Source organism: Osmia lignaria, chromosome 12, assembly GCF_051020975.1.
Source record: "Osmia lignaria lignaria isolate PbOS001 chromosome 12, iyOsmLign1, whole genome shotgun sequence".
NCBI lineage: Eukaryota > Metazoa > Arthropoda > Insecta > Hymenoptera > Megachilidae > Osmia > Osmia lignaria.
In genome coordinates this window covers 9,616,314-9,639,305 of record NC_135043.1, presented here as the reverse complement: position 1 = coordinate 9,639,305, position 22,992 = coordinate 9,616,314, and the positions used below count along the sequence as shown (strand labels likewise).

General features: G+C 37.1%; 8 protein-coding genes across 19 annotated transcripts; 5 read left to right on the top strand and 3 right to left on the bottom strand.

Moving 5' to 3' along the window:
* Nucleotides 1–1,410: 1,410 nt before the first annotated feature.
* LOC117602639 (uncharacterized) lies at nt 1,411–7,447 on the top strand. Of its 4 annotated transcripts, XM_034320878.2 has the most exons (7): nt 1,415–1,985; nt 2,078–2,412; nt 2,483–2,623; nt 2,695–2,763; nt 2,880–2,947; nt 4,567–5,651; nt 5,715–6,454. In XM_034320878.2, the coding sequence occupies exons 2-7, from the start codon at nt 2,083–2,085 to the stop codon at nt 5,729–5,731; spliced, it is 1,710 nt and encodes a 569-aa protein (XP_034176769.1). In that variant the 5' UTR covers nt 1,415–1,985; nt 2,078–2,082; the 3' UTR covers nt 5,732–6,454. The 4 variants fall into 4 exon arrangements, with proteins under 4 accessions (XP_034176770.2, XP_034176769.1, XP_034176767.1 ...); XM_034320879.2 differs by lacking the exon at nt 5,715–6,454 and having other exon boundaries at nt 1,411–1,985; nt 3,419–4,708; XM_034320876.2 differs by having other exon boundaries at nt 4,567–6,454.
* A 333-nt stretch (nt 7,448–7,780) lies between these two features.
* On the bottom strand, nt 7,781–9,680 carry LOC117602653 (uncharacterized). 3 transcript variants are annotated; one of them, XM_034320914.2, is made up of 7 exons: nt 9,473–9,680; nt 9,183–9,390; nt 8,995–9,059; nt 8,747–8,918; nt 8,302–8,607; nt 8,043–8,219; nt 7,781–7,980 (listed from the first exon to the last, which is right to left on the bottom strand). In XM_034320914.2, exons 3-7 carry the CDS (start codon nt 9,000–9,002, stop codon nt 7,930–7,932), a joined length of 714 nt encoding a protein of 237 aa, XP_034176805.1. In that variant the 5' UTR covers nt 9,003–9,059; nt 9,183–9,390; nt 9,473–9,680; the 3' UTR covers nt 7,781–7,929. The 3 variants fall into 3 exon arrangements, with proteins under 3 accessions (XP_034176805.1, XP_034176803.1, XP_034176804.1); XM_034320912.2 differs by having other exon boundaries at nt 8,995–9,049; nt 9,473–9,679; XM_034320913.2 differs by having other exon boundaries at nt 8,995–9,049; nt 9,515–9,679.
* A 279-nt stretch (nt 9,681–9,959) lies between these two features.
* Nucleotides 9,960–12,674, top strand: LOC117602643 (aminopeptidase NAALADL1). Its single transcript, XM_034320888.2, has 8 exons — nt 9,960–10,286; nt 10,389–10,757; nt 10,830–10,966; nt 11,039–11,260; nt 11,325–11,506; nt 11,576–11,768; nt 11,829–11,910; nt 11,991–12,674. The coding sequence occupies exons 2-8, from the start codon at nt 10,480–10,482 to the stop codon at nt 12,190–12,192; spliced, it is 1,296 nt and encodes a 431-aa protein (XP_034176779.1). The 5' UTR covers nt 9,960–10,286; nt 10,389–10,479; the 3' UTR covers nt 12,193–12,674.
* On the bottom strand, nt 11,575–13,151 carry Saysd1 (SAYSVFN motif domain containing 1). Its single transcript, XM_034320916.2, has 2 exons — nt 12,972–13,151; nt 11,575–12,775 (listed from the first exon to the last, which is right to left on the bottom strand). The coding sequence occupies exons 1-2, from the start codon at nt 13,149–13,151 to the stop codon at nt 12,452–12,454; spliced, it is 504 nt and encodes a 167-aa protein (XP_034176807.1). The 3' UTR covers nt 11,575–12,451.
* LOC117602637 (L-asparaginase) lies at nt 12,954–20,959 on the top strand. Of its 5 annotated transcripts, none has more exons than XM_076691421.1 (13): nt 12,972–13,033; nt 15,197–15,744; nt 15,808–16,040; nt 16,107–16,218; nt 16,350–16,464; nt 16,607–16,943; nt 17,043–17,357; nt 17,432–17,736; nt 17,797–17,970; nt 18,032–18,376; nt 19,863–20,068; nt 20,188–20,202; nt 20,839–20,959. In XM_076691421.1, the coding sequence occupies exons 3-11, from the start codon at nt 15,857–15,859 to the stop codon at nt 19,911–19,913; spliced, it is 1,938 nt and encodes a 645-aa protein (XP_076547536.1). In that variant the 5' UTR covers nt 12,972–13,033; nt 15,197–15,744; nt 15,808–15,856; the 3' UTR covers nt 19,914–20,068; nt 20,188–20,202; nt 20,839–20,959. The 5 variants fall into 5 exon arrangements, with proteins under 5 accessions (XP_034176764.1, XP_076547536.1, XP_076547535.1 ...); XM_076691420.1 differs by having other exon boundaries at nt 20,764–20,896; XM_034320874.2 differs by lacking the exon at nt 20,839–20,959 and having other exon boundaries at nt 15,197–15,371; nt 15,649–15,744; nt 20,188–20,321.
* On the top strand, nt 13,349–15,042 carry LOC117602649 (ADP/ATP translocase 4). 2 transcript variants are annotated; one of them, XM_034320904.2, is made up of 5 exons: nt 13,349–13,803; nt 14,043–14,302; nt 14,489–14,717; nt 14,831–14,930; nt 15,002–15,042. In XM_034320904.2, exons 1-4 carry the CDS (start codon nt 13,432–13,434, stop codon nt 14,843–14,845), a joined length of 876 nt encoding a protein of 291 aa, XP_034176795.1. In that variant the 5' UTR covers nt 13,349–13,431; the 3' UTR covers nt 14,846–14,930; nt 15,002–15,042. The 2 variants fall into 2 exon arrangements, with proteins under 2 accessions (XP_034176795.1, XP_034176794.1); XM_034320903.2 differs by lacking the exons at nt 14,831–14,930; nt 15,002–15,042 and having other exon boundaries at nt 14,489–14,824.
* Nucleotides 18,649–19,873, bottom strand: LOC117602651 (uncharacterized). 2 transcript variants are annotated; one of them, XM_034320910.2, is made up of 4 exons: nt 19,624–19,873; nt 19,331–19,526; nt 19,093–19,264; nt 18,651–19,015 (listed from the first exon to the last, which is right to left on the bottom strand). In XM_034320910.2, the coding sequence occupies exons 1-4, from the start codon at nt 19,789–19,791 to the stop codon at nt 18,862–18,864; spliced, it is 690 nt and encodes a 229-aa protein (XP_034176801.2). In that variant the 5' UTR covers nt 19,792–19,873; the 3' UTR covers nt 18,651–18,861. The 2 variants fall into 2 exon arrangements, with proteins under 2 accessions (XP_034176799.2, XP_034176801.2); XM_034320908.2 differs by having other exon boundaries at nt 18,649–19,015; nt 19,093–19,526.
* LOC117602648 (uncharacterized) lies at nt 20,929–22,852 on the top strand. The gene is made up of 5 exons (XM_034320899.2): nt 20,929–21,067; nt 21,139–21,221; nt 21,516–21,702; nt 21,773–21,914; nt 21,996–22,852. Exons 1-5 carry the CDS (start codon nt 20,972–20,974, stop codon nt 22,397–22,399), a joined length of 912 nt encoding a protein of 303 aa, XP_034176790.2. The 5' UTR covers nt 20,929–20,971; the 3' UTR covers nt 22,400–22,852.
* The last annotated feature ends 140 nt before the right edge of the window (nt 22,853–22,992 follow it).

Sequence of the window (22,992 nt, the reverse complement as noted above, 5' to 3'; positions counted from 1 at the left end):
CTCTGCATGCAGGTCACCTACTGCAGGCCACCGTGGTGGTTTTAGTGGGTAAAAATCCCACACTACCTCCAGCCCCTCCACAGGGGGGCTGAAGGTGTCTTTCTGAAGATTTCCACCACGTTAAACAAAAAAAAAAAAAAAAGGGGGGGTATTTAAGGGTTGCAGGGATGTAAGGAATGCTGCGATGGAAGGAATGCAGGGATGTATGGGTTCCTGAGATGGCCTTGGCCTATAATGAGGGATAAAATTATATAAATAACTGGAAAAAATAAAATAAATGGGGTCCTCGGCGGGGAACCAGGAGTGGAATATAATCATAAATGTTATCCGCTTTGATGAGCTCATTTATTAAACAAAAAAAAATAAATGAAGTAAATTAAATAAACTCTGGAAAAAATTTATATTGGTTGTACACCTCTTCATACGGTCCTGACATTATCCGGGGTTTCGGAGACCCCAAAGCAACGATAACTCTTTTTGGATATTAACATTATGATATCTGGGGTTTCGGAGACCCCAAAGCACAAATGACTCTTTACATACCGACAATATGGTATCTGGGGTTTCAGGGACCCCGAGTATCCTCCTGGGGTGCCAAGGACCCCGGATACCACTCCTGGGGTTCTCAGGAACCCAGATAACAATTCTGGGGCTCTCAGGAACCCAGATAACAATTCTGGGGCTCTCAGGAACCCAGATACAATTCTGGGGTTCTCGGGACCCCGCATGCAATCTTGGGGTTCTCGGGACCCCGCGTGCAATCTTGGGGTTCTCGGGACCCCGGTTGCGGTCTTGGGGTTCTCAGGAATCCAGAAGCAAGTAGCGAAATATAAGAACGAAAAACGAACAAATCGTGAAACTTACTTGTTCGGGGTAGTGATGGGTTTGAACGGATCTAGCGAAATATAAGAACGGAAAATGAACAAATCGTGAAACTCACTTGTTCGGAATAGTGATGGGTTTGACCGGATCTAGCGAAATATAAGAACGAAAAACGAACAAATCATGAAACAAACTTGTTCGGGCTAGTAATGGGTACGACCTGATTCGATCCTGGGGTGTCTGGGACCCCGAGGCACCGTTGATTCTCCCTGTATACCGACATTATTGTATCTGGGGTTTCGGAGACCCCAAAGCATTAATGAATCTCTTTGCATACCGACATTATGGTATCTGGGGTTTCGGAGACCCCAAAGCAATAACGAATCTCTTTACGTACCGACATTATGGTATCTGGGGTTTCGGAGACCCCATAGCTCCAATCAATCTGCATACCGACAGTATGGTATCTGGGGTTTCGGAGACCCCATAGCTCCAAGCAATCTACATACCGACAGTATGGTATCCGGGGTTTCGGAGACCCCAAAACACAAATGATACGCCAATATACAGTAACACTAGCCACTGTATACAGCTTTCAGAAAATAATGAACATTGTATTAGGAATTGGAAACGTTACCTCACATCTGTTCGCGTCGGCTTTTCCATAAAATCCTTCTATTAATGGCGCGTATCATTATGTTAAAAAGAATTGTGTAAAATTTTAACAATTTACTGCAACTACGTAGTGAAATCTTAATGAAACTAATTCAATTAAATCAGTTACATTTTGATACGTATATCAATATCGTTTTTTTCTCTTCTTTTTATTGTATAAAGAAATTAGTCGGCGTTGAAATACCCCGAAGAGTTGCAATAATTTATAAACACTTATAATGATGATAAAAAAGAAAAAAGATATGTGATTTGTAAAATATGTATGTATAAAAATGACAGTTCTGATTTTTGAGAAATGGTAAATTAAGTTGTAACTGAAATCTTACAAGTATAGCGTTTGATGGTGTTTGAAAGAAAATGAAATCCGATTAAAACGAAATTTAAGTTCGCGTAATTCTTAGTTCATAAACGCACGTACATAAAGTACGTGAAATTCTGCATTTATATTTTTATAACAGAATACATTTGTTATGTTAATACATTTTTTCGTAAGTGTGTATAAAACTTTGATGAAAGCATTAGATACATTTTTTAATAGAAATTGCAGCAGCAAAAGTACTATATCGTTTATGCGTTTCAGATACCATGGATTCTGAAAATTCTATCATGCTAGAATCATGCGGAGAGGATTCACTTTTGATTCAAACCGTAAAGAGCATGGTGACTGAAAATAGCCATACCGAATTGGAAAGTGAGGAAGGATTTTTTGTAGTGACAAATGTTCAAGACGAGCACCAAAATGTGATTGAAGTTTCAAATGAGGAATCAACGGTAACACAGTCTGAAGAACGATTGTCTTGGTCTAATTTGTGCAGAGTATGCGCTAATACCAATGATCATATAATTCCAATATTTGAAGGGGAAGGATTACAACATGATTTGTGTAACAAAATACATAAATATCTACCGATACAGGTATTCATTTAGATATATTTATGTATACATTACATTTGCATACATAACGTTGCTTAAATATCTCTCATAGGTATCTGAAAATGATACACTTCCATTACAATTATGTTATCATTGTGCTGCTACATTATTAGCATGGCACGAGCTATCAGAAGGATGTTTGAATGCGGAAAGAAGATTGCTGGAAATGCAAGATGCTTTACAAGAAAAACAAGTATGTTATTATTTCTTTCCCTCCTAGTAAAAGAAATGATTGATTTCAGTAAGTTTATATTAATTTTATAGAGTTTAGAAAAATTGGAGGCTTCTACACAGGAGGATACTACATCTGTATCTAATGTAACAGAATCTCTTGTAAGTATGAAAAACTTGGATTAATAACGTTTTACACGTTGTTACACTTGCTTCATCTACTTATTTTTCTAGCATCTCTAATTTTGATACTTCTTCAATAATTCGTTTAATTTTAGCATCAGCCACAAGATACCGTAGTAAAGGATGAAGTTTCGGAAGAATCATCTGTTAATGATTCGGACAGGTAATGAATTATTTTAATTAAAGATAAAACAAACTCATGATACATTGTATCTGTATAATATATACATTGAACGTGCAGAAAAAATGCCCTTTATAAATTAATCTTAATAATTACTGACCAGTACATATTTTCATGTAATAGTATGATTCACTTTTTCATAATAATTTTTCATCGTGAATACGAAATGGATAAATAAATTTTGTGTACAAATTAAAGAACTGCTCTTTAATAACACGTTGGCTATTTGTATTTGAAACATGGAACAAGGATTACTGTGAGTCTGTTATGAAAAATATTTATACATACGTACAACGAAAATGAAAATGTGACTATGAAATACAACGGTTAGACTTTGAAGGTTGTCAAGAAAGATAATGTTTTTCAAGAGCCATTGATAATCGGATTGAAACAAGAACAATCTTCCGCATCGTATAGCTGCAAATCCAAAGACAAGTATTGACTGTTTTACAGGTCCGGTAATATGCAGACACCGTTTAAGGTGTTTCTAGACACGCAGAATATTTTTCGGAAGCCATACAGAAATAAATACCAGCTACAAGATAAAAAAAAATGTATGGACGACGGGGATTACGATTCGATGTGGGTCACAGTGATGAATTCGACACTCGATCAACCTAACGATATATCTGATTCGCTTCAGAAAAATGACATTGAGGTAAAAGTTGAGGATTCACGGATATTAGACAGCTGTCGGACATTGGATAGACGTTACAAGTCGGACAGCTTAGAGAAACTAAAATTAGACGATGAAACGTGCAAGGAATCGAATCCTCGGAACACAAGAAATGGAAGCAAAAGAGTAAAAGGAAAGTGTAAAATATGCTGTAGCGATTCGAACGATTCTAATCATTCTTGCGAGCATACGAAGCAGAAAGGTGTCGTCGAGATTCAAGAATCTTACCAATGCATCGAATGCGGAAAATGTTTTAGATTGAAAGACTCTTACTTGAGACACATGCGAATTCATAGGGACGAAAGACCGTTCACTTGTCACGTATGCGGCAAGCAATTTCGGGATTCCGGTGGCCTGTCCAGGCACTTCAAAGACGTACATGCGAAGCTTAAAAATTTCACCTGCGACATTTGTGGTAGATCATTTGCATCGAAAGCGACGAGAGAGGATCATCGTAGGACGCATACCGGCGAAAGGCCTTACGTGTGCGATTCGTGCGGAAAGGCTTTTAAATCGAAAGCATCCTTGTACATTCACAGTAAATTACACACGGACGAATTTCCGCATCCCTGTTCTTACTGTAACAAAAAGTTTCGTAGAAGGCAGCAAATGCTGGCCCACGTGACCACTCACACAGGGGAGATGAAACACGATTGCGACGTATGCTCGAAAAGATTTAGAGTGAAATCAGAACTCGTCAGACACAAGTTAATTCACTCGGAGAACAAACCATTTGCTTGCACCACGTGTGGCCTAGCTTTCCGACAGAAACGTTACTTAAATAATCACATTAAAAGCAGACACATTGAAACCTTACGAGCATGTTAACGTGCATTTTATATCGTTTACTTCTACACAGATAGTTCTTCGATTATACGAACAGACCAAGAGTATTCAAATCCTGGTACATTTATTATTTTTCCAGGTTTGGTCTACCTCGGAAGAAATCCTTCACCGCGTACTGCTCATGGCAGACGGCCGATAACGATTGTACAGTTCCTCAGAAATTCGACGAGATAAATGTTCAAGAGAGCACAAACGAGACGAACGAAAGTACCGATTCGTTCGACAACGACGATAGTACGGATTTCGATATGGCAGAAATGATAAAAACATTGTCACCCCCTCGAAATTGTTCGAACGAGACAGCGCCGTTATTCAAAATGTACGACGATTCACAACGTACCGAAAGTCCCAAGGAGAAAAGCGTACAGGACAAAAATCGGAAGAACTGGAATTTATTTCATAAACATAAAAGGAAAAGAGTGGAATCGCATCCCTGCGTGTATTGCGATTATACAAGTAAAAAGAAGAAATTACTCGAGTTGCATTTGATGGAATCTCACCCGGAATTCAACGGGAAGAAGGATAAAAAATTGAAATGCGCCGATCGCGAGACGGTGATGCGTGCCAGAATGGAGGTCGATGGAAAAGTGTATTATCATTGTAACGAATGCGGTAAAAATCTTTACTCGCCGTACACGTTTTCCTGGCATGTACGTATACACACAGGGGAACGTCCGTACACTTGTCATCTTTGCGGGAAACAATTTCGCGTGAACCAGGGCCTGGCAAGACATTTGCGGGACACCCACGCGGGGATTAAGAATGTTCCTTGCGATATCTGTGGACGAATGTTCTCTACGAAGCGCAACGTCGAGGATCATAAACGAATTCATACCGGTGAACGACCGTACGTTTGCAACGTCTGCGGAAAATCATTTAAGCAGAAAGCTTCTCTCTTCGTGCACAATCGTACTCACTCGAACGTATTTCCTTTCAAATGCAATCACTGCGAGCACAGCTTTCGAACGAGACCGTCGCTTATGGTTCACATAACTAAACACACCGGTGAGAAGCCGCACGCGTGCGACATATGCGGCCGATGTTTCCGTATAAAATACGAGCTGAAACGACACCGACTGATACATTTCGACGAGAAACCGTGGCAATGCAACGAGTGCGACCTTTCGTTTCGACAGAAACGCTATTTAGTTAATCATAAGAAAAGTAATCATAGTACAACCGCATTCGTGGCTTCTGTGAAGTAATTTAGCAATGCTCTCTTTTCAGGTGTAATTGTGAACTGATGAAACTCGATGTTAAACAGGAGCCAAGCGTTTCTGGCAAGAAAATGAAAATACGGAAAGACGTGATAACGATTTGAGAATGCTACTGCTTTCAGACAGTGATTCGAGTAAAATAATGTTCAGAAGAATCGAGAGGAATTGGCACGAAAATAATTGACCACCTCGCATCGAGGAAAAATCATACATTTGTCATCGATGCGGGAAAAGCTTTCGTTGCCCGTCTGGGCGGACACATCTATGACGTTCAAGAGAAATTAAAAAAGTTTTCTTGGCATCGGTAGCTCTGAGACATCTATAGAAGAATCTGTACAGGAGAAAGATTTCAAAATCGTAGAAACAAAAGGCATCTCTGCACGTTCATAAATAATTCAATTAAAAAAATCTTTTCTCACAAATGTTCCTTGTGCGAGAAAAAATAGCAAAGGGCTGTACCTAGTCGTAAACGCGTTTGCAACGAGCAACAGTGTAACACGTTCGTCTCGTATGAAATTCAATGAAGAACGTATTCGAAGAACCGCAGCAAGAATTTACATAAGACTTAGCATTCGATCAGCATGATATCGACATGTTTATTTTGCAGGTGGAAGACCGACACTGACGAGATCGTACAAATGCCTACAGTCGATAGCGAAAGTACAAACGCTGAGGAGGTAGAATACATCCAATGCGCTCAATGCGATGTCGTCTTCGTAAACATGAAATATTTCATAGATCATATGAACGCCGAGCACGAGACTCAGATGCATTACTGTCAGTATTGCAAGCTCGTGTACAACGGTCAGCAGAACGATTTCGAGGAACACATATCGATGCACAATTCTGATAATCAAAATTCAAAGTTCATCTCTGAAAATAAAACTGTGGAATGCTTGAACGAAACAAAGAAGGGCGATGAGGTGTTCGATGGAAATATAGTTGATACAGAACAATTTTCAAGTTACACATGCAATTTGTGCGAGAGAAGTTTCACGAAGAAATCTGAATTAAAGAAACACATAAACAGACATTCCGACGTGAACAGAATCCAAAATCCAGAAGAAACGGAACTCGTAAATAAAGCTAAGCAAATAATCAACGATCGTGTCTCGTACAAGTGTGACACGTGTAAAAAGATCATATTCACGAAACGTGGATTTTTACGGCATATTCGTGTCCATTCTGATAAACGACCTTGCAGATGCGACTTGTGCGGGAAATCATATCGAATCGAACAAGATCTAGCTAGACATATAAGGGACGTTCACGAAGGGTTGAAGAAGTACGCCTGCGACATTTGCGGTCGTGCGTTCGCGAATAAAGGAGCTAAAGATGATCACCGAAGGATTCACACCGGTGAACGTCCGTATGCTTGCGAACATTGCCCAAAAATGTTTCGTACACTGAATTCGATTTATATTCATAATCGTGTACATACGGATTACAAGCCTCACAAATGTTCGTACTGTGGAAAACATTTCAGAAGCAGGCAAAGATTAACTCATCACGAGACTACGCATACCGGTATCAAAGCTTTCGCGTGCGAAATTTGTGGTAAAACATTTTCTGTTAAGGGAGAAGTCGTTAGACATCGGGCTATACACAACGATGAGAAACCATTTGATTGTAAATGCGGTATGAAATTCGGTCAGAAAAGATACTTAAGAAATCATATAAAGCAACATCACAAAGAAGCGTCCTCTTGGTTGTTGGCGGAATTATTAGGGAATAATAATTAAAGCGCGGGTCGTTAAAGATAACTTTGCCTTAAATACTTTTGTACGAATATTATGCGGGATAAGCTGTACAGTTAGGATACGTAAATTTTATTTGTTATATGATTTTTGTATCGCAAAGAAATATTATAAATTGAAAATTGATAATAATACATTGTATTAAATACCTGTCTCTGTTGCACTTAACGAAGCTCTATAATGAATCAATTATACGAAACAATTAAAAATCAGTCTATTAATGTCCATTATTCAATTACTTTGATAAAATTTGGGATTATTCTTTAATGCATATGAAATACAAAAATATATTTAAGACAGTTATAAGGGAATTTTGTAAAAAAAAAAAAGTTTATTTTACCTCTTTATTTAAACCACATTGTTTTAAATAGAAATCATAAGAAACAGTATTATGAAAGTACAAAAATAGTGTATAAAGATTTATTATGCCATCCATGCATGCTTTGGCTGTGATTTCTTTAAAGGAACTTACTTTTTTAAATAACAGAGCATCTGTTTTTTAAATTTCTGTACTAATATCTGTAACGCGTTTTTAAATATTATAATATGATTATTTTTACGTGTATCATAATATCTCTTACCTCTTCGACAACACATGGCACTTCCTTTGGTTGGTTAACTGTATTATTAACATCGCTTAAAACGAGTTTACCAATATCGATATTTTGCACTAAAGTATCGAAATCGTCTAAAGCTAATCTTTTTAAATTCAACATAACATTTGAGATTTTTATATGGTCTCCCAACTTTTTATATTTCTAAAAATATAAAAATACAAAACGATACTCATATATTTGTGATAAAACATGTATATAAATTTAAATAAATAATAAAACTTACAAAATTATTTGTTAAGTTTGAATCTATTATACCAAGTTTTTCAAGATTCTTTATTCTTCTTCTTTCGGTTAACTTAAACAGTTTTCTCTGTGACTTTGTTGCTCCTAATAAGCATCGTATGATGTTCCTTTTTTCTGTACTTTCCCAAGGATTGTACACTTCAACATTTTCCTCCTTCCAATCCTCCATTAAAGGTACGGAGAGTTCTTTTACTGTTTCCAAAGGAACTGATCCAACTTCATTTGTTGATTGAAAATTATACAACTCTTTTACGTTTCCACTGCTGGCACAGTTTAAGATGTGATGCTACAATTATATACATTTGTTATAAATTTCAAGATGAATGTTTTCTATTCTAATACCATCCACACGAACATGTTTTATTAGTATAATTGTATTATTATAATTATATATAATTATTATAATTAATATAATTTATTTTCACCTCAAAATAGTCCTCGTCAATTAGATGAAAAGCATCGAATGGACATTGTATTTTCGTTGAAGGATAGCCTTTCTTGCATTGCATCAAATATTGTGCCAACACACTTTTGCGAATCTGATAAGTTTCTTCCCGCGGATTCGATAATATCGAATCCAATGCCATTATATTTATCCTAAAAACATATCGAATTACATAATAATTATTTAATTAGCGTTACGTTATAAAGTGGTTAAAAAGTGAATGCTTACAACTTCATGTTTATTTATTGAAGTTTTGCAACCACGTGTTGCTCTCTTTAGCAGTCTGAAATCGTCTTTATGTGAATTTTATAGGTGTATAGGGGCACGTGGTAGGGGGTTTTACTATGTTTCCATAGAACTCGGTACATACACAAATCAATGAAGAACTATAAATATAAAACGACATTAATTCTTACCTTCAACTGTTAACTTTCCTGTTTTGTTGGTCGATTATTTTAGCTATTACGATTTCCGCAGTTTTGTATATTTTTACTACTCTTGTTTGAAATCAAATTACTTTGTTCATTTCAAAATATCCTTTCGGAATTCATTTCGTCGCAATTAAAGTAGATTTCCCAGACCTCTTTTGTTTAAAGCAATTGAATTACACAAACGGATTTTGCGCTAAAATTACGAATTGGCATGTATTAATTTGTTTTATTTAAGACGCATTTAGAAACGTTATCTCAAAAATAAGTAATTTTACGTATTTTCAGAATTGAAACAGCGTATCTATAGTTAAAACAACCTTGCACGTGCACGTAATACATCGAAAACTATTTATAAGCGAAACACCGTCATCGTATTATTGCCCGAAATAAGTTGGTCCACGCAAACACAGAAAAGATGGTGTTACGAATATAAATATCATTTATGTATGTGATTCTTTTTACACGAATTCTGTATTTAATGGGGTACTAATTTTTAGCATGAAGTTATCCATGATTAATTGCGCGCCAATATATCGATCGAACACCGTGAAGTTGGTACAAATTAATAAAAATTCAAACTTTATGAACAATTACAAATTAGGATAATATCAATATTACAAATATTGTAATTTTCTCAACCTATGATAATTAATGAAATAAGAAACGTGTTCTTTGTAAATAAATAATGTAAAATATGAATACGTTAGAGGGTACAATTTTGTTCAACATTTTTATAATATTTTTAACCCGAGTCCTGTCTTCAATTCTGTTTGCACATGTCTATAGAGGATATAATAATCGACGCGTTGGTAGAGAGGTGGAAAGCTAACGAGACGGTCTGACAAATATATCAGTCTTAACCCACGCAGTTTTAAAGCAAGTGGCCGATAGAAGACGACGAAAGAACAGTCATGGAAATTTGCATTACGGGAACTGCGAGTTTCGTCAACGAATATCTTTCGCGTGTTTTACTTTGAAACGAGTTCCTCGTGTTCTATGACGCTTAAAACTACAATCATTTTCATAGTTCTTTAATCAATAATCCTTCGCATAGGACTTTGGATAAGATATTAGTTCTTGATCAGTTTGGTAATATTTTAGTGTTAATGGGACACATTCACCGTAATACTTTTCTTGGTATTATTCTATAAACATTACTGAGTAAATTTTTATTTTAACATTTTGTTTCAGACATACATATGCTACCGTGTTAATTATGTGTAAGAAATATGATTCTTATTAGTGTCGAATTATTCAAACGCGTGTGATCAAGATTGCCAACATGCAGCGGGTTCTGAGTTTTCAAATGGCTCGCGGTTTCAGCGAGTCTAGTGAGTTTGTAACGAAACGTATGTGTTTTTCGTTCATCTTCTCCGTCGGTTTCCTTTGTCTACTGTGCGGTTTCTTACTTGGACGTTTTGCTACGCAAAGGGCCATAGAGTTTCGAGCAGAAAAGAAACGTCTCGAATTTGCGGGAAACGGTCTCGAGAACACTGAGCATTTACAGCATCTGTTGCACGAGCAATTGGAAAGGGCGCCACTCGATCCTGATTTTGAAACGTATGCCTATTCGCTGTTTCCATTCGTCAATTAACAAATTGTTATATTACATTTGAATATTTGTAAAAACAGGAAATGGGAGCTTTTTAATGTCGGAGAAAATGACGTGCGTAGAGTAAATGGAATTCTCTCGAATTTATCGTTTATTCATAAAATCGTCGAACACGAATCGTATATTGCCGCAATTGCTCGAGGATCCAGAGAACCTGGTGAATTAAATTCTATGTAGTAATTTTAAACGAATTAACGTAATTGTTTTTTATTAATTATCATATGTTTAGACAGGTATGTGGTTTTGTCGGCTAGCGGTGAAGGCGTTGGTATTGTTTTAGAATTGGCAAAAACTTTGAATCACATTCAAGGAGAACACCGGTGGAAACCACGCAGATCAATCATTTTCTGTTTATTTTCGGGATCTTCGAACCCTTGTTCAGAGATATTGTCTACATTTATGCGCAATAAAGTTATAGCTTATGTTGTTATACATCATCAAGCTTTACAGGGTTTGTATATCCTAGAAATGTGTAAGGAAATTTTCAACTTTTTATATAATTTAATTAATTACAGGGAGAGGTCCATTTATTGTATCTGGATCTGATATAGTACAATCTGTAGTTCTAGAATCTGCAATCACTGTGAAAAATTGGTTATCACATAACAGTCAATTGTTGTCTCTAAACAGTGTGTCTCATAATGTTACAATTTCTAGACTTACTTTAGATACACCTCATGTAGTATTATCTTTTATGGTAAGCAGTAGTAACAAGCATTATTATTTATGTAATAAACACCTTTTATTTGGATTCCTATACCTTTAGAACAACAATAGTACATACACTGAGAATGATCATGAGAGGGAATTACGTAAAATTATTTTAGCACAAGTACTTGGTCAAACCATTTGGAAGTTATCTGAATGTTTAGTTATAAAGTGGAATCCAAGTTACTTCAATGAAACTGTTTCTACAGCATTAGGATTCATAAATAACACTGAATTAGTGGAAACCAAAGGTATAGAATATTTAGGTATAATTCAATTCTAATGATATTAAATAAAATTATACTTTTTAGTAAAAATACAACAGACTGTGGTGAAATTATTGAATAATATCAAACTTTTAAATGAAAAGATTGATACAATTGATAATATCAGGTATGTAATTTTTATAAATTACTACATAGTTATATATTTTAACATTTCAAAAATACAAAAGGTCTCTTATTATTTTCCAGCACACTTGAGATCAGAATACTGAATGATTTCTTAATGGACTTAGATAGAGCCCTTCTATGTCCTGATAATAAACTTCAATCAAGAACTAATTGGTCAGAATTCCTTAGACTAAGTCACGAGCCTTTTAACATAATTTCAATGTATCTTAATGAGATGGTAAAGTGTTATGAAATTGCCATTCAACTATTACAAGATCGATAGGAAAAATGCAAAAGTACAAACAATTTAGGTATAATATATTTTTTAATGACTGTGGTAACACTAATTAGTTACCACTGAAATTTATTGCACTCTTTTTAACACTTTTACCACATACTAAATCCAAATTTATGTTCAGGAGTTCCTATGTTTCATTCAGATATTATTATAAAATGCACTGCACGTTTATGTACATAAAAATAAGTACAAAACATGTATTACTTCTACCTGTGATAAATAAGATGAATTTAAAAGCTTTATATTAATGCATGCTTCCTATACCATATCGTATTTCCCTTTCAAATTGTGAAGCATCAAGAGTTCCTTCAATAGCTTTACAGTCTGGATTAAACACAGAATATGCGCTAAGTTCACCAGGTTTCTTTGGCTTGGAACCAGTATTCAACCAAATAAATACCAATGTTGATAAAACAAAATAAACCGCTCCAAATTCAAATTCAATTGCAATTATGTATAAAGTGGCCCACAGAAGGAAGTAAAGTAGATATGTTACTGTTGTTAACACTGAACATTGCGATTGGTCTGTACTGTCATCTGAACAGGTGCTTTCCATATCCTGGACATCCTGCAAGCTTTCAATCTTTAATCATACTAATCTATTATATCAAGTTTTCAATAAATGATTTGTTCTCCGTATATATTTATTGTAAATGACCTACAATAATACTCATTTATTTAATGATGTAACAATATGAGTGGTATACAACAGCTGCTAAACACGGTATTATATACCTTACGTCATAAAATAACATAACCTTTACCTCTGAGTCGTTTGTGGGCGGTAACAGTGGAGATTCCGTAGCTGTTTTATTTCTATTCCACGGTAAGACATTATGTATAGCATTTTTAATAGATTCCGTCATTTTTTCTTTGCGTTTTTGACGTCTGTAGGCGTCTATCTTATCTTTTATACCAACCCCATCCATAATAGATGCGGACATTGACTTCTTTCTTTATTACGGTACATATGTTTGCAATTAACGTGCATTTTGCAAAGTGATTTACTGTTTTAGTACACACGCATTATTTTTTTTTTTATTGATCCATGATCGCAAAAAAAGATGACAGAATGTATACAAAGTTTAATTGACGCACGTGTTAACCAAATGAAGTTCGCCTATTACTTCCGGTTGCAAACCTCTATATTTAAGTACATTACAATAGAATAATCCATGGTAAATGTGATTTCATAAATTGTGTAACTCAAAAACTGTATCAAAAATGAAAGAAAGTAAAAATGTAATAAATGATGGATCACAGACTGACCTTACTAATCAATATAGTCGCTTATCCGCGGCCGCCGATTTTGGATTTTCCTTTGCCATTTCTGGACTCTTGGCGATGGTGTTTAAAACCATAGTCGCACCATTAGAAAGAGTTAAGTTAATTCTACAGACACAGTCGAGTAGCCGTCAAATTGGAACGGCAAAAAGAACCGCTTACTCTGGTTTTCTCGACGCGCTCGTTAGAATACCCAAGGAACAAGGATTTTTATCTTTGTGGCGTGGTAATCTGCTCAGTATATGTCGATACTTTCCAGCGCAAGCAATTAATTTTTCCTGTTATGATATTTATTACAATGCTTTATTACAAGTACGTACAAAAATAGTTGCATCAAATTCATGATGCAATGTAGGCTTCCTTTGGCTGATTATAGGGAGAGGAGTCTTCCTCTACTTATCTAGGATGCTGAGAATATCGAAGAAGAGATTAAAGAGAGCCTAATTTAATTAAAACCTTTCACATATCTTTTTAACCAAAGGAAGCTTAAATTGCACACGATTGGATATAAATATCACGTTCGCGCGTAAACATTACATAGTATTATTTAGATTATTCAACCATGGACGGCTTATAGTCATAATCTACTTCCGTTTCTGTCGGGTGGCGCCGTCGGCGTTACGACCTGCATACTTCTCTTCCCCCTGAATTTTTGCAATACCAGAATATCCGTAGATCTCGGAGATGACAAATCGGTCAAACGAGAATTTCTAAATTTAAGGGACTGTTTGGGTAAAGTTTACAAAAATGATGGAGTCAGGGGCTTCTACGAAGGGATGTCACTCATGGCATCCGGAATGTTTATTTACAGGTTTAAAATAATCTTGATATCTATGATTTTAAAATATGTCCATCGCCAGTTATTTGTATCGCCACGCGATAGACTACTGTAATTGGTATATTAATTTTTTCTTTGATATAGAATCAATGATGGAAAAATAAAAATATTTAAAATACGACATAAAGTAGATCATCGATTTTGAATAAATTTTTACAGGGCAGCTTACTTTGGTATCTACACAATCTCTAAACGAATATATTTGAACGCAAACTCGTCAGATTCGACGGTACAAACGATGCGAACGCCATTTTTAGTATCCCTGGCGCTTGCTGAATTATCATCTTTCACTGGAACAATGATTTCTTATCCGCTCGAGACGATAGCTAGACAGAAAATGCTTTGGAGCGGACATGGTTTGAAAAGTTATGTGACAACAAGACAAATGGTCGGTAAAATGAGTCATGATTGGAATTTTAACCTTCATTTTTAAAATTATTCAATGAACACACTATAGATCAGTAGGGTTCTAAAGAAAGACGGTCCAATTGGTTTTTATAGAGGGGTTATCGCTAATCAGTTGACGACGGTATGCGGATCTTTCGTTCTGGTCACATACGATTTAATTAAGGGACACTACGACATATTAAAGGAGCCAAAGGTATACAATCTATGTGGTATATTGTTGGATCATGCGCGTTTGATCATTTACAATTATACATTTATTAAAAGGCTGCTTCTAATACTCGAAGGCTAGATGATTAATTAACACGAACACTAACGTCCATATACGAAACGTGTACTGACTGTTGAGAAGGAAGTTCATCTATAACTGAATTGTATAAAGTTGAAAAAACAATATTTAACATTTTCTATAAAATAAAATTTGTCAATTTCTCGTTTCTGTCTAATGTTCTTGAATTTCAGGTATACAGCGTTCTACGTTCCCTGTCAAGTTCATCATGCCGATAAGCGTATCGTGTTACACAATTACAGAGGCTTAGGAAATATCCGCATATACTGATAAGAATAACGATCGGGTCAAGGATGGCTAAGAAATTCGCGATAAAATGCAATTTAGCGATTCGTTGAATCTAACCACGTTAGAATCAATTTTTTATCCTGCGTTGATTACAGTTTCCTCGAACTTACGATATATAAAGATAAATACGAAAGCATCTATTTCATTCGAATGCTTTCCTTTCAGACTTATTGTATATTTTTCGTGTTTTTAACACATTCAACCACTATGTGGATGAGCATTATACGTTAAAAGTAGAACTATAAAAAGATACTTAAAAATTTTTGCATTGATTATATTTGCATTGAAAGAGAATCTTAATGCGTGTGTTTGTTACATAAGATTTTCACTTTCCCAGTAGATCATGTGCAGAAGAAATCTAATCTAACACGTTTGACCGTGAAATGGTACTTTGTTCTATGTATCTTCTAACTACACATGCCGCGTGAAACACGTACGTCAAGAGCCTCGATTGAACTTACTCTTAGCGTATCAAATAATAAATCACTCTCACTAGAGACTTTGTCGTGACACCATTGCCCAAAGGGGCGCGTGGAGAGATTAGGATGTCACAGGTACCTGTAAACGTGCCACCCAATAACAACCATGTCTCAAACAATAAGGGAAGTGAAATGGAACATTTGAGGAACCATAGCTCTGGTCGTTTGGCCACCGAGAGTGTTAGGGATGGTCGCGTGTTGGTCCTTTACACTGGTGGCACGATTGGGATGATCAGAAACGAGAATGGAGGTACCGTTTCAATTAATTAAAAAATTAATTGTTTAATACGAAAATTAATACGTTTCCCTTTTACAGTTCTTGTACCTAAGTCGAACGCTTTCGTGAAGAAATTGCGCAACTATCCTCACATGCATGATAAAGAGTACGCGGATGAACGTTTCGGATCTATGGGACCGTTAGTACTCCCGTAAGTTCAGGTATCTGATCGTTCAGACGTAATGGGAGTTTTACTCTCTGCGGTCTGACTATCTAATAGTATCTGAGAATACGCAATTACGAGATGAACTTACTCATATTTTTATTTTTTTTTATTTTAAGGGTGACATCGACGGATAGTCGACGCGTTGTGTATAACGTATTGGAATATTCGCCGCTTTGCGACTCCAGTAACATGACAATGGACGATTGGATTCGTATCGCCAACGATATCAAGGTAACAATCTACTGCGTGCAGTATGGACATTAATAAGGGGCATATATATGAGACCTAGTCCAAGGACTGTATGCAGATATGTGACAAATAGGTAGACGTATATAAAGGAAACTAGAAAATAAAAATTTCTTTTTTTTTCTAGCAATCCTATGAACATTTCGACGGTTTCGTCGTTTTACACGGAACGGACACGTTAAGTTACACCGCGTCTGCCTTGTCATTCATGCTCGAATCTCTAGGCAAGATAGTTATTTTAACCGGCTCCCAGGTACCGATCTTCGACACGAGAAGCGACGGCCTGGATAATTTCTTGTCGTCTCTAGTAATAGCCGCGAATTATAACATACCGGAAGTCTGCGTATACTTCGGGACAAATCTGATGAGAGGTAATCGTACGAGCAAAGTATCGGCATCGTCGTTCGATGCGTTTCATTCGCCGAATTGTCCTTCTCTGGCGAAGGCTAACATCAAAGTGGAAGGTTAGCAAAGTATGGACCAGGATTCAAAAATAGATCTTCCATTTTATCTTCTTTCTAAACTGTACGACTACATTGTTGCAAGGTATGTTTGCATTGCAGTGGACTATCGAGCAATATTTCGCTCCTGCACCCTGGAGAAATTCTACGTCCATGCATCACTGAACAGGAACGTCGGCTTGCTTCGTATATTTCCTAGCATAACCACGCACCTGGTGAAAGCATTTCTGCAACCCCCGATCGAAGGTGTCGTCTTACAATCGTACGGAGCAGGAAACGTGCCGACGAACCGGGAGGACATAATTAAAGAACTGAGCGCGGCTACGAAACGCGGTATAATCATCGTCAATATCACGCAATGCACGACCGGTTGCGTATCAGACACGTACGAGCCTGGAAAATTACTGGAGGATGCTGGTACAGGAAACTTGATATTTATTGTCAGACACTCTTCCACTATCTTTAAAATAATAATAGAATGCTTCGTATAGGTGTAATATCCGGCTTTGACATGACACCTGAGGCTGCATTGACCAAGCTCGCGTACGTATTATCAAAAAAGGAATGGGATAATGAAACGAAGCGTCAAATGATGCAAACGAATTTGCGCGGAGAGTTAACCGCTGGACGATCACCGTCCCTTCAGGATCTGGATCTCGTCGAGGCGGTCGCGAGATCTTTGAAGCTCTCTTCTACGGCAGAGCTTCAGGAATTAGGCTCCATACTTTTCCCTGCAATGTTAAACGCTGCTGTACTTGGTCGAGACGTAGTCAAACTCGAAGCATTAAAGGAATACGTGAGTGGAATGGAAAAAGGGTTGCACGTGATTTTTCTAACTAATACGTTTTTCCTTTAGGGCGCAGATATCTCCCAGCGAAACGCAGACGGTCGCACCGCGTTGCATATCGCTTGCTGCGAAGGATATCTGAAAGTCGTGCGTTGCTTGCTGCGAATGGGTGCGAATGTGCATATCAAGGATCGTTTCGACCGTACACCTCTTACAGACGCTATCGAATACGACCATCACGAGGTAAATACGATCATCGTCTTGGCGTTTAACGCGTTACCAATCATGTTTAATAATTATCCAGGTCATTAAGGTGCTGATGCAGTGCGGCGCCCACTTGCACGGAAGTGCGCACGTGATAGGAGAAAAGATGTGCGCCGCAGCTGCTGTTGGAAACGTGAAACGTCTCGAGTCTTATCACTTAGCCAACGCGGATCTTTCTCAGAAAGATTTCTCTGGAAGAACACCGTTGCATCTTGCAGCTCTGCACAATAAAGTGCAAGCTGTCAAATTCTTATTGGAACACGGCGCAGAAACGGGCAGCGTTGACAAAATAAATCAATCTCCGTATAACTTAGCTGTAACTGTAGATTCCGTCGAAGCAGCCTCGTTGTTGTTACCTTCTGATGCATCGAATCCATCGGACAAGGTGATGACAAGGAGATGAAACGATGCTCTGTCTGTAGACTTAACACGCGGGATAACGTATTATTATAAAAATAAAACATTTCTTTGTGCCTGGTGCAATAGTACAAAAGTAAGCGTGTCCTTTAAGCGATTGTCCTTGCATTGTACTAGAGAATGTTCTAGTTCGGATGTCGTACTAACAATTTCATGACGTATACAACATATGTTGTTTTCATATTTTATAATGACAGAGTCGTTTAAACACTTTAGACAATAGTCGACGAAAAGTGAAAGTCTAAAGTGACTGCGATTATGCTTAAACCACGCTGGCGTGCACGCGATAACGTTTCACACCGCGCGAGTTAGGATAATAAGGTATTTCCTTGAAAAAAAAACAGCTCGTCTACGTTCTGAAGTACGAAACAACTTGAAAAGAATTTTTAGCTTTCTTAAAAAGAAATATTCTCTCTTGTATTTGTACGGTAAAATAAAGATTACATTCACGGGTCACACTATACCAAACTCGTTCATCATGATTTTCAAAAGTTTCGGTGATATTACACAGTCCTTGTAAACGCGTGCGCAATCGTTTCCTTTCTGACCGACTGCTATAGCTTCATCAACAATTGTGCCATTTGTGAAATCTTTGAACCATTTGTAACTGTTTTATGCAATTATAAACGTCAGGATTTTTTTGTTTCACATAGAATTGATTATTAATTTCTTTTCTAACGTTACCTTGACAGACCGTCGATTATTTTATCGGTGCCTGTTGGGTTCTCTGCGTGAGTAGCCAGCGAAACGATAGAGCAAACAACTTGTTGCATACAGGGGACCATGTAATTGTTACTGAAAATCATCTCGTTGATGATGTTACCCATTTGGAACCATTGCACGTTGTCCTCGGAACCTGCATGCATTAGACAAAAGATTAAAAATACATTTGTAAACATAGATAGCTGAAAGGATCGCTCACGATAGTGGTGATGTGTATTGTGTTGCGGATGCATTTTGGAAAATAGCGGTGTGATCACAGTAAGTAAAGTAGTCATCAATCCAACTAATCCAAGAGGTTTTGTATTGACGTTGAGTAAGGAAGGAATTTCTCCGTGTTCGCCTGTTTTGTGATCCAGGGGTATTGAAATGAAGGGAATTGTTACGGCCCAGTCGATCTGGAATGATAACGAAATTATGTAGATTTTGTACGTCCAGTAATGGAATATTTTTAGTAGAATATATCAATGTCTAATAGGCCAATTCATCACTCACGCGAAGCTTCTCTTCTTCAGAATTGAAAGAAATCAATCCGTTACTCGGATGTTTTCCAAATGTTTTACTCTGACCTCTGGAGATCCTTGTTTTTGTATCAGCATTAGGATCAACCGCTTCAGAATGACATAGGATCAAAGTGACCATACACATCATTGTAGTCTTCATGATTTAATTTCTCTAAAACAAAAGAAGAATATACAAAACTGTTTTATTAAGATTATGTTTAACACTTGCAGGTGACTCAACTAATTGGAGCGAACACAGAAGCTCGTCTGACGAATCCTTGATCCTTGCCAGCAGTTTTTGTACGGGGACCAGCCCACCCTCGGCAACTAGGAAATTCTGTTTTCACGAGTGAAATTAACGAACCTAAAAGAAAGACACTTCTGGTTCAATTATCGTTGGGAAATTAGTGCAGCTGTTACGTCTTCCATCGTCACAAGTGAAAATTTTTGCGCACCTCCTACGTCCTTGAATTTTTCATCTTTTATAACTCCAATTCGGACTTTCCTACGTTTAATCTTTGTTTAAGATGAAAGTAATTATTCCATGATATTTCAGGAGTACTGGAAAGAGGTAAATGGATGAGAAACACTGTAGGACATTTTTCAATTTTCTGTGCATTCATATGGGAAGTTTGTTATTGCACGCATACGAGGCCACGACTTTCGTGAATTTTCTAGAGCAACCTCCAGAACGAATTCCTTGTCTGAAATTCAACCAGAGACAAATGCAGAGTCGCAAAACGTACATACGTATCGCATTATGGTTTCATGAAGTTTCTATGGTTTCCTGTTCACCGAGTAAATGCAAAACATTATTCTTATTATATTTAGCATTCTTATCATAATGCAATTATGCTCTCTAATCAGTAAGGATAGTATTTAACGTTAAACTGTTAGGGGTCAATAGTGACCTAAACTTAAAATTTTGGTATATGGAAAAGAATAATGTAGATCTGTAGTTTAAAGAACAAAAGGTTTAGAATTAAATGTGATCCTTGTACCTGTAAATCAGGTAAAATAATAAGGGTAAAATTGTCTCTGTTTTGTCTCTGGCTCTCTATCTAAATGGTTAACAAATCATTTGTAAGGGTTCTTGCGAAATATTTAAAAGAAGTTTCTACGATTTAAGCAGATGCTTGCCTGCACAACAACAATACCCATCGCGAGTGATTCGTGGCGACAGTTTAACGTCCTCCTGTTACTTCAGGAGAGACGAACGAGTCACGCACCCGTGGATGGCGTCCCCATGAAAATCTAACAATGAAAGCGAAACCACCGGCTCCAATTATTGTCCATGGTTTGTCATGTCGTGACCATCGGGAGTAGGTGCACGACTATATATGCCACAAAACCACGTTGTTCTCGTTCAGTTTCTTCAAAACCGATCCACACGACACGCCCTTACAAAAACCATCTACTTTTCACGTTTATTCAAGGTACACTTTCTTTGCACATTGAAACATTTGTCTCGTTAATAACAGTATTGTTTTTTAACTTATTTTCATAGATGTTGGATTGTCGAGGCATCGTTTTGATCCTGATTTCATCAACAGTGGTTGTCAGGGGGAATCCAAAGTTTGATGATGGAGGGTAAGAAAGATTTTTAAGTTTATTTAACACGTTGATCAGTTCATTTAAAATTCATTTCCATACTTATTTTATATTAAATTTGTAGCCTTGGTCACCAGTGACCTCCATGATAATCAATGTGTTAATATTCTTAATTAAGCCATAGTATTTCTACTATGACAAAGTGTTAACATCTGTCATTAAGCTGTACTATTGTGCTCAACGTGTTAATATCTTTATTTAGGTCATACTACTTCTACTGTGCTAGTCAATTTTGAATAAATTGACTAATACAATAATTGTACTACTTTTCAGGTTCGTCCCGAGTTCAATGGTTTATTTGGAGAAGAACGGAAAATCGCAGGATCAAATAGCCATGCCTTCTCAAGTAGAGCTACGAAGCGAGACGTCGACGAAACGAGGTGACACGGAATCCAACAGTATTATGGATCGCAGCCAGGATGCTCGATTTGGTTTCACGAATCTTGGTACCACAGGAAGTGTAAGGCAGTTTCCTTTAATCAAAATTTCTTATCTAAAATCTAATAAAATTAGAATTTGTACATGTATAGGGTTACGGGGTATCGACTTATGCGCCCACGAAGATAGACTTGGGTGGCCTACTATTAGGCGCCATTATAGGAATAGGTTCCATCCTCATCATTCCTAAATTGCTGTACGTTCTATCTGGAACTTATGGTCATTATGCAAGAAGTGAGTTAAATGAAATGGCATTGCACTCTGAAAGTTTTGAGAATTACAGGTAAACCATACTACTAATGTAATTAATTTCAGGTGAAGACAGCGGCATCACTCAAATTATGACTAAATTAGATGACGTGTTAGCACGTCATGGAATCGACACTACATCCTGTATGCAACGAGCTGTATGCACGTATTCGCAACAGGCAGCATCGTCCGTCAGAGAAGGGAATCAATTAAACGACGACGAGAAAGTGTCGTCCTTCGATCGCATGATCAACACCGTTACAACGAATCAGATTTTCCGCACCGCTATGGAGGGTACCGCGATAGAAGAAGCTATCGAAGCAGGGAAGAACGGTCGAAGTTGCTCGCGCGCTTATCCCCATTGCGGATTTTCTATGGAGACCATCCTGTCCCTGTTATCAAACGTAATCGCAACTGTCTCCTCGGTTAACACTGAAATCACGAGTCCCACGGGAACTGGAACGTTGTAATTCTTAAAAATCAACGTACAGAAGCATTTTAGTTTAGAATTGAAACGTTGAAAATGTTAAGGAAATGTACAGAAATGTTACTAAGGATACTTGAACGCCATAAAAACGAAACAAGTATTAGATTATTCCATAAGTTCACGTTTCGTTTATGGCTGAAGTAAACGTAGAATTACCCCGGTCCCAACGAAGAGATCTTAGTTGTTAATCGCAGGTGAAACAGTTGCAGGCAACTCGAGAAATTAAAGCACACATGTGTACAATGATTGTTCTTGTATAATTATTATTTCTGTTTCACATCTTACACACGCGCGAAGCAAGAAAAGTGAAATTGTCATCGCGTGAAGCGACGATGTGTCGTTACTCAGCGCACTTTACCGTGTCACGAGACAACTTTCATTCGTTGCGAACACTTGTTTCTTGCAGGATCTTCGTGTAAGATAAATGAGCATAACGATCTCTGCTATCTCGTTGTTTGTTGACGTTAGAACAAGGTAGACGCGGTCTACGACTCCCAATCTGTACACTAATCTTTTACAAATATATAGTTTCCATTTCTTTTCCTTAACCCTTTCACTGCACATCAGTGAATAACT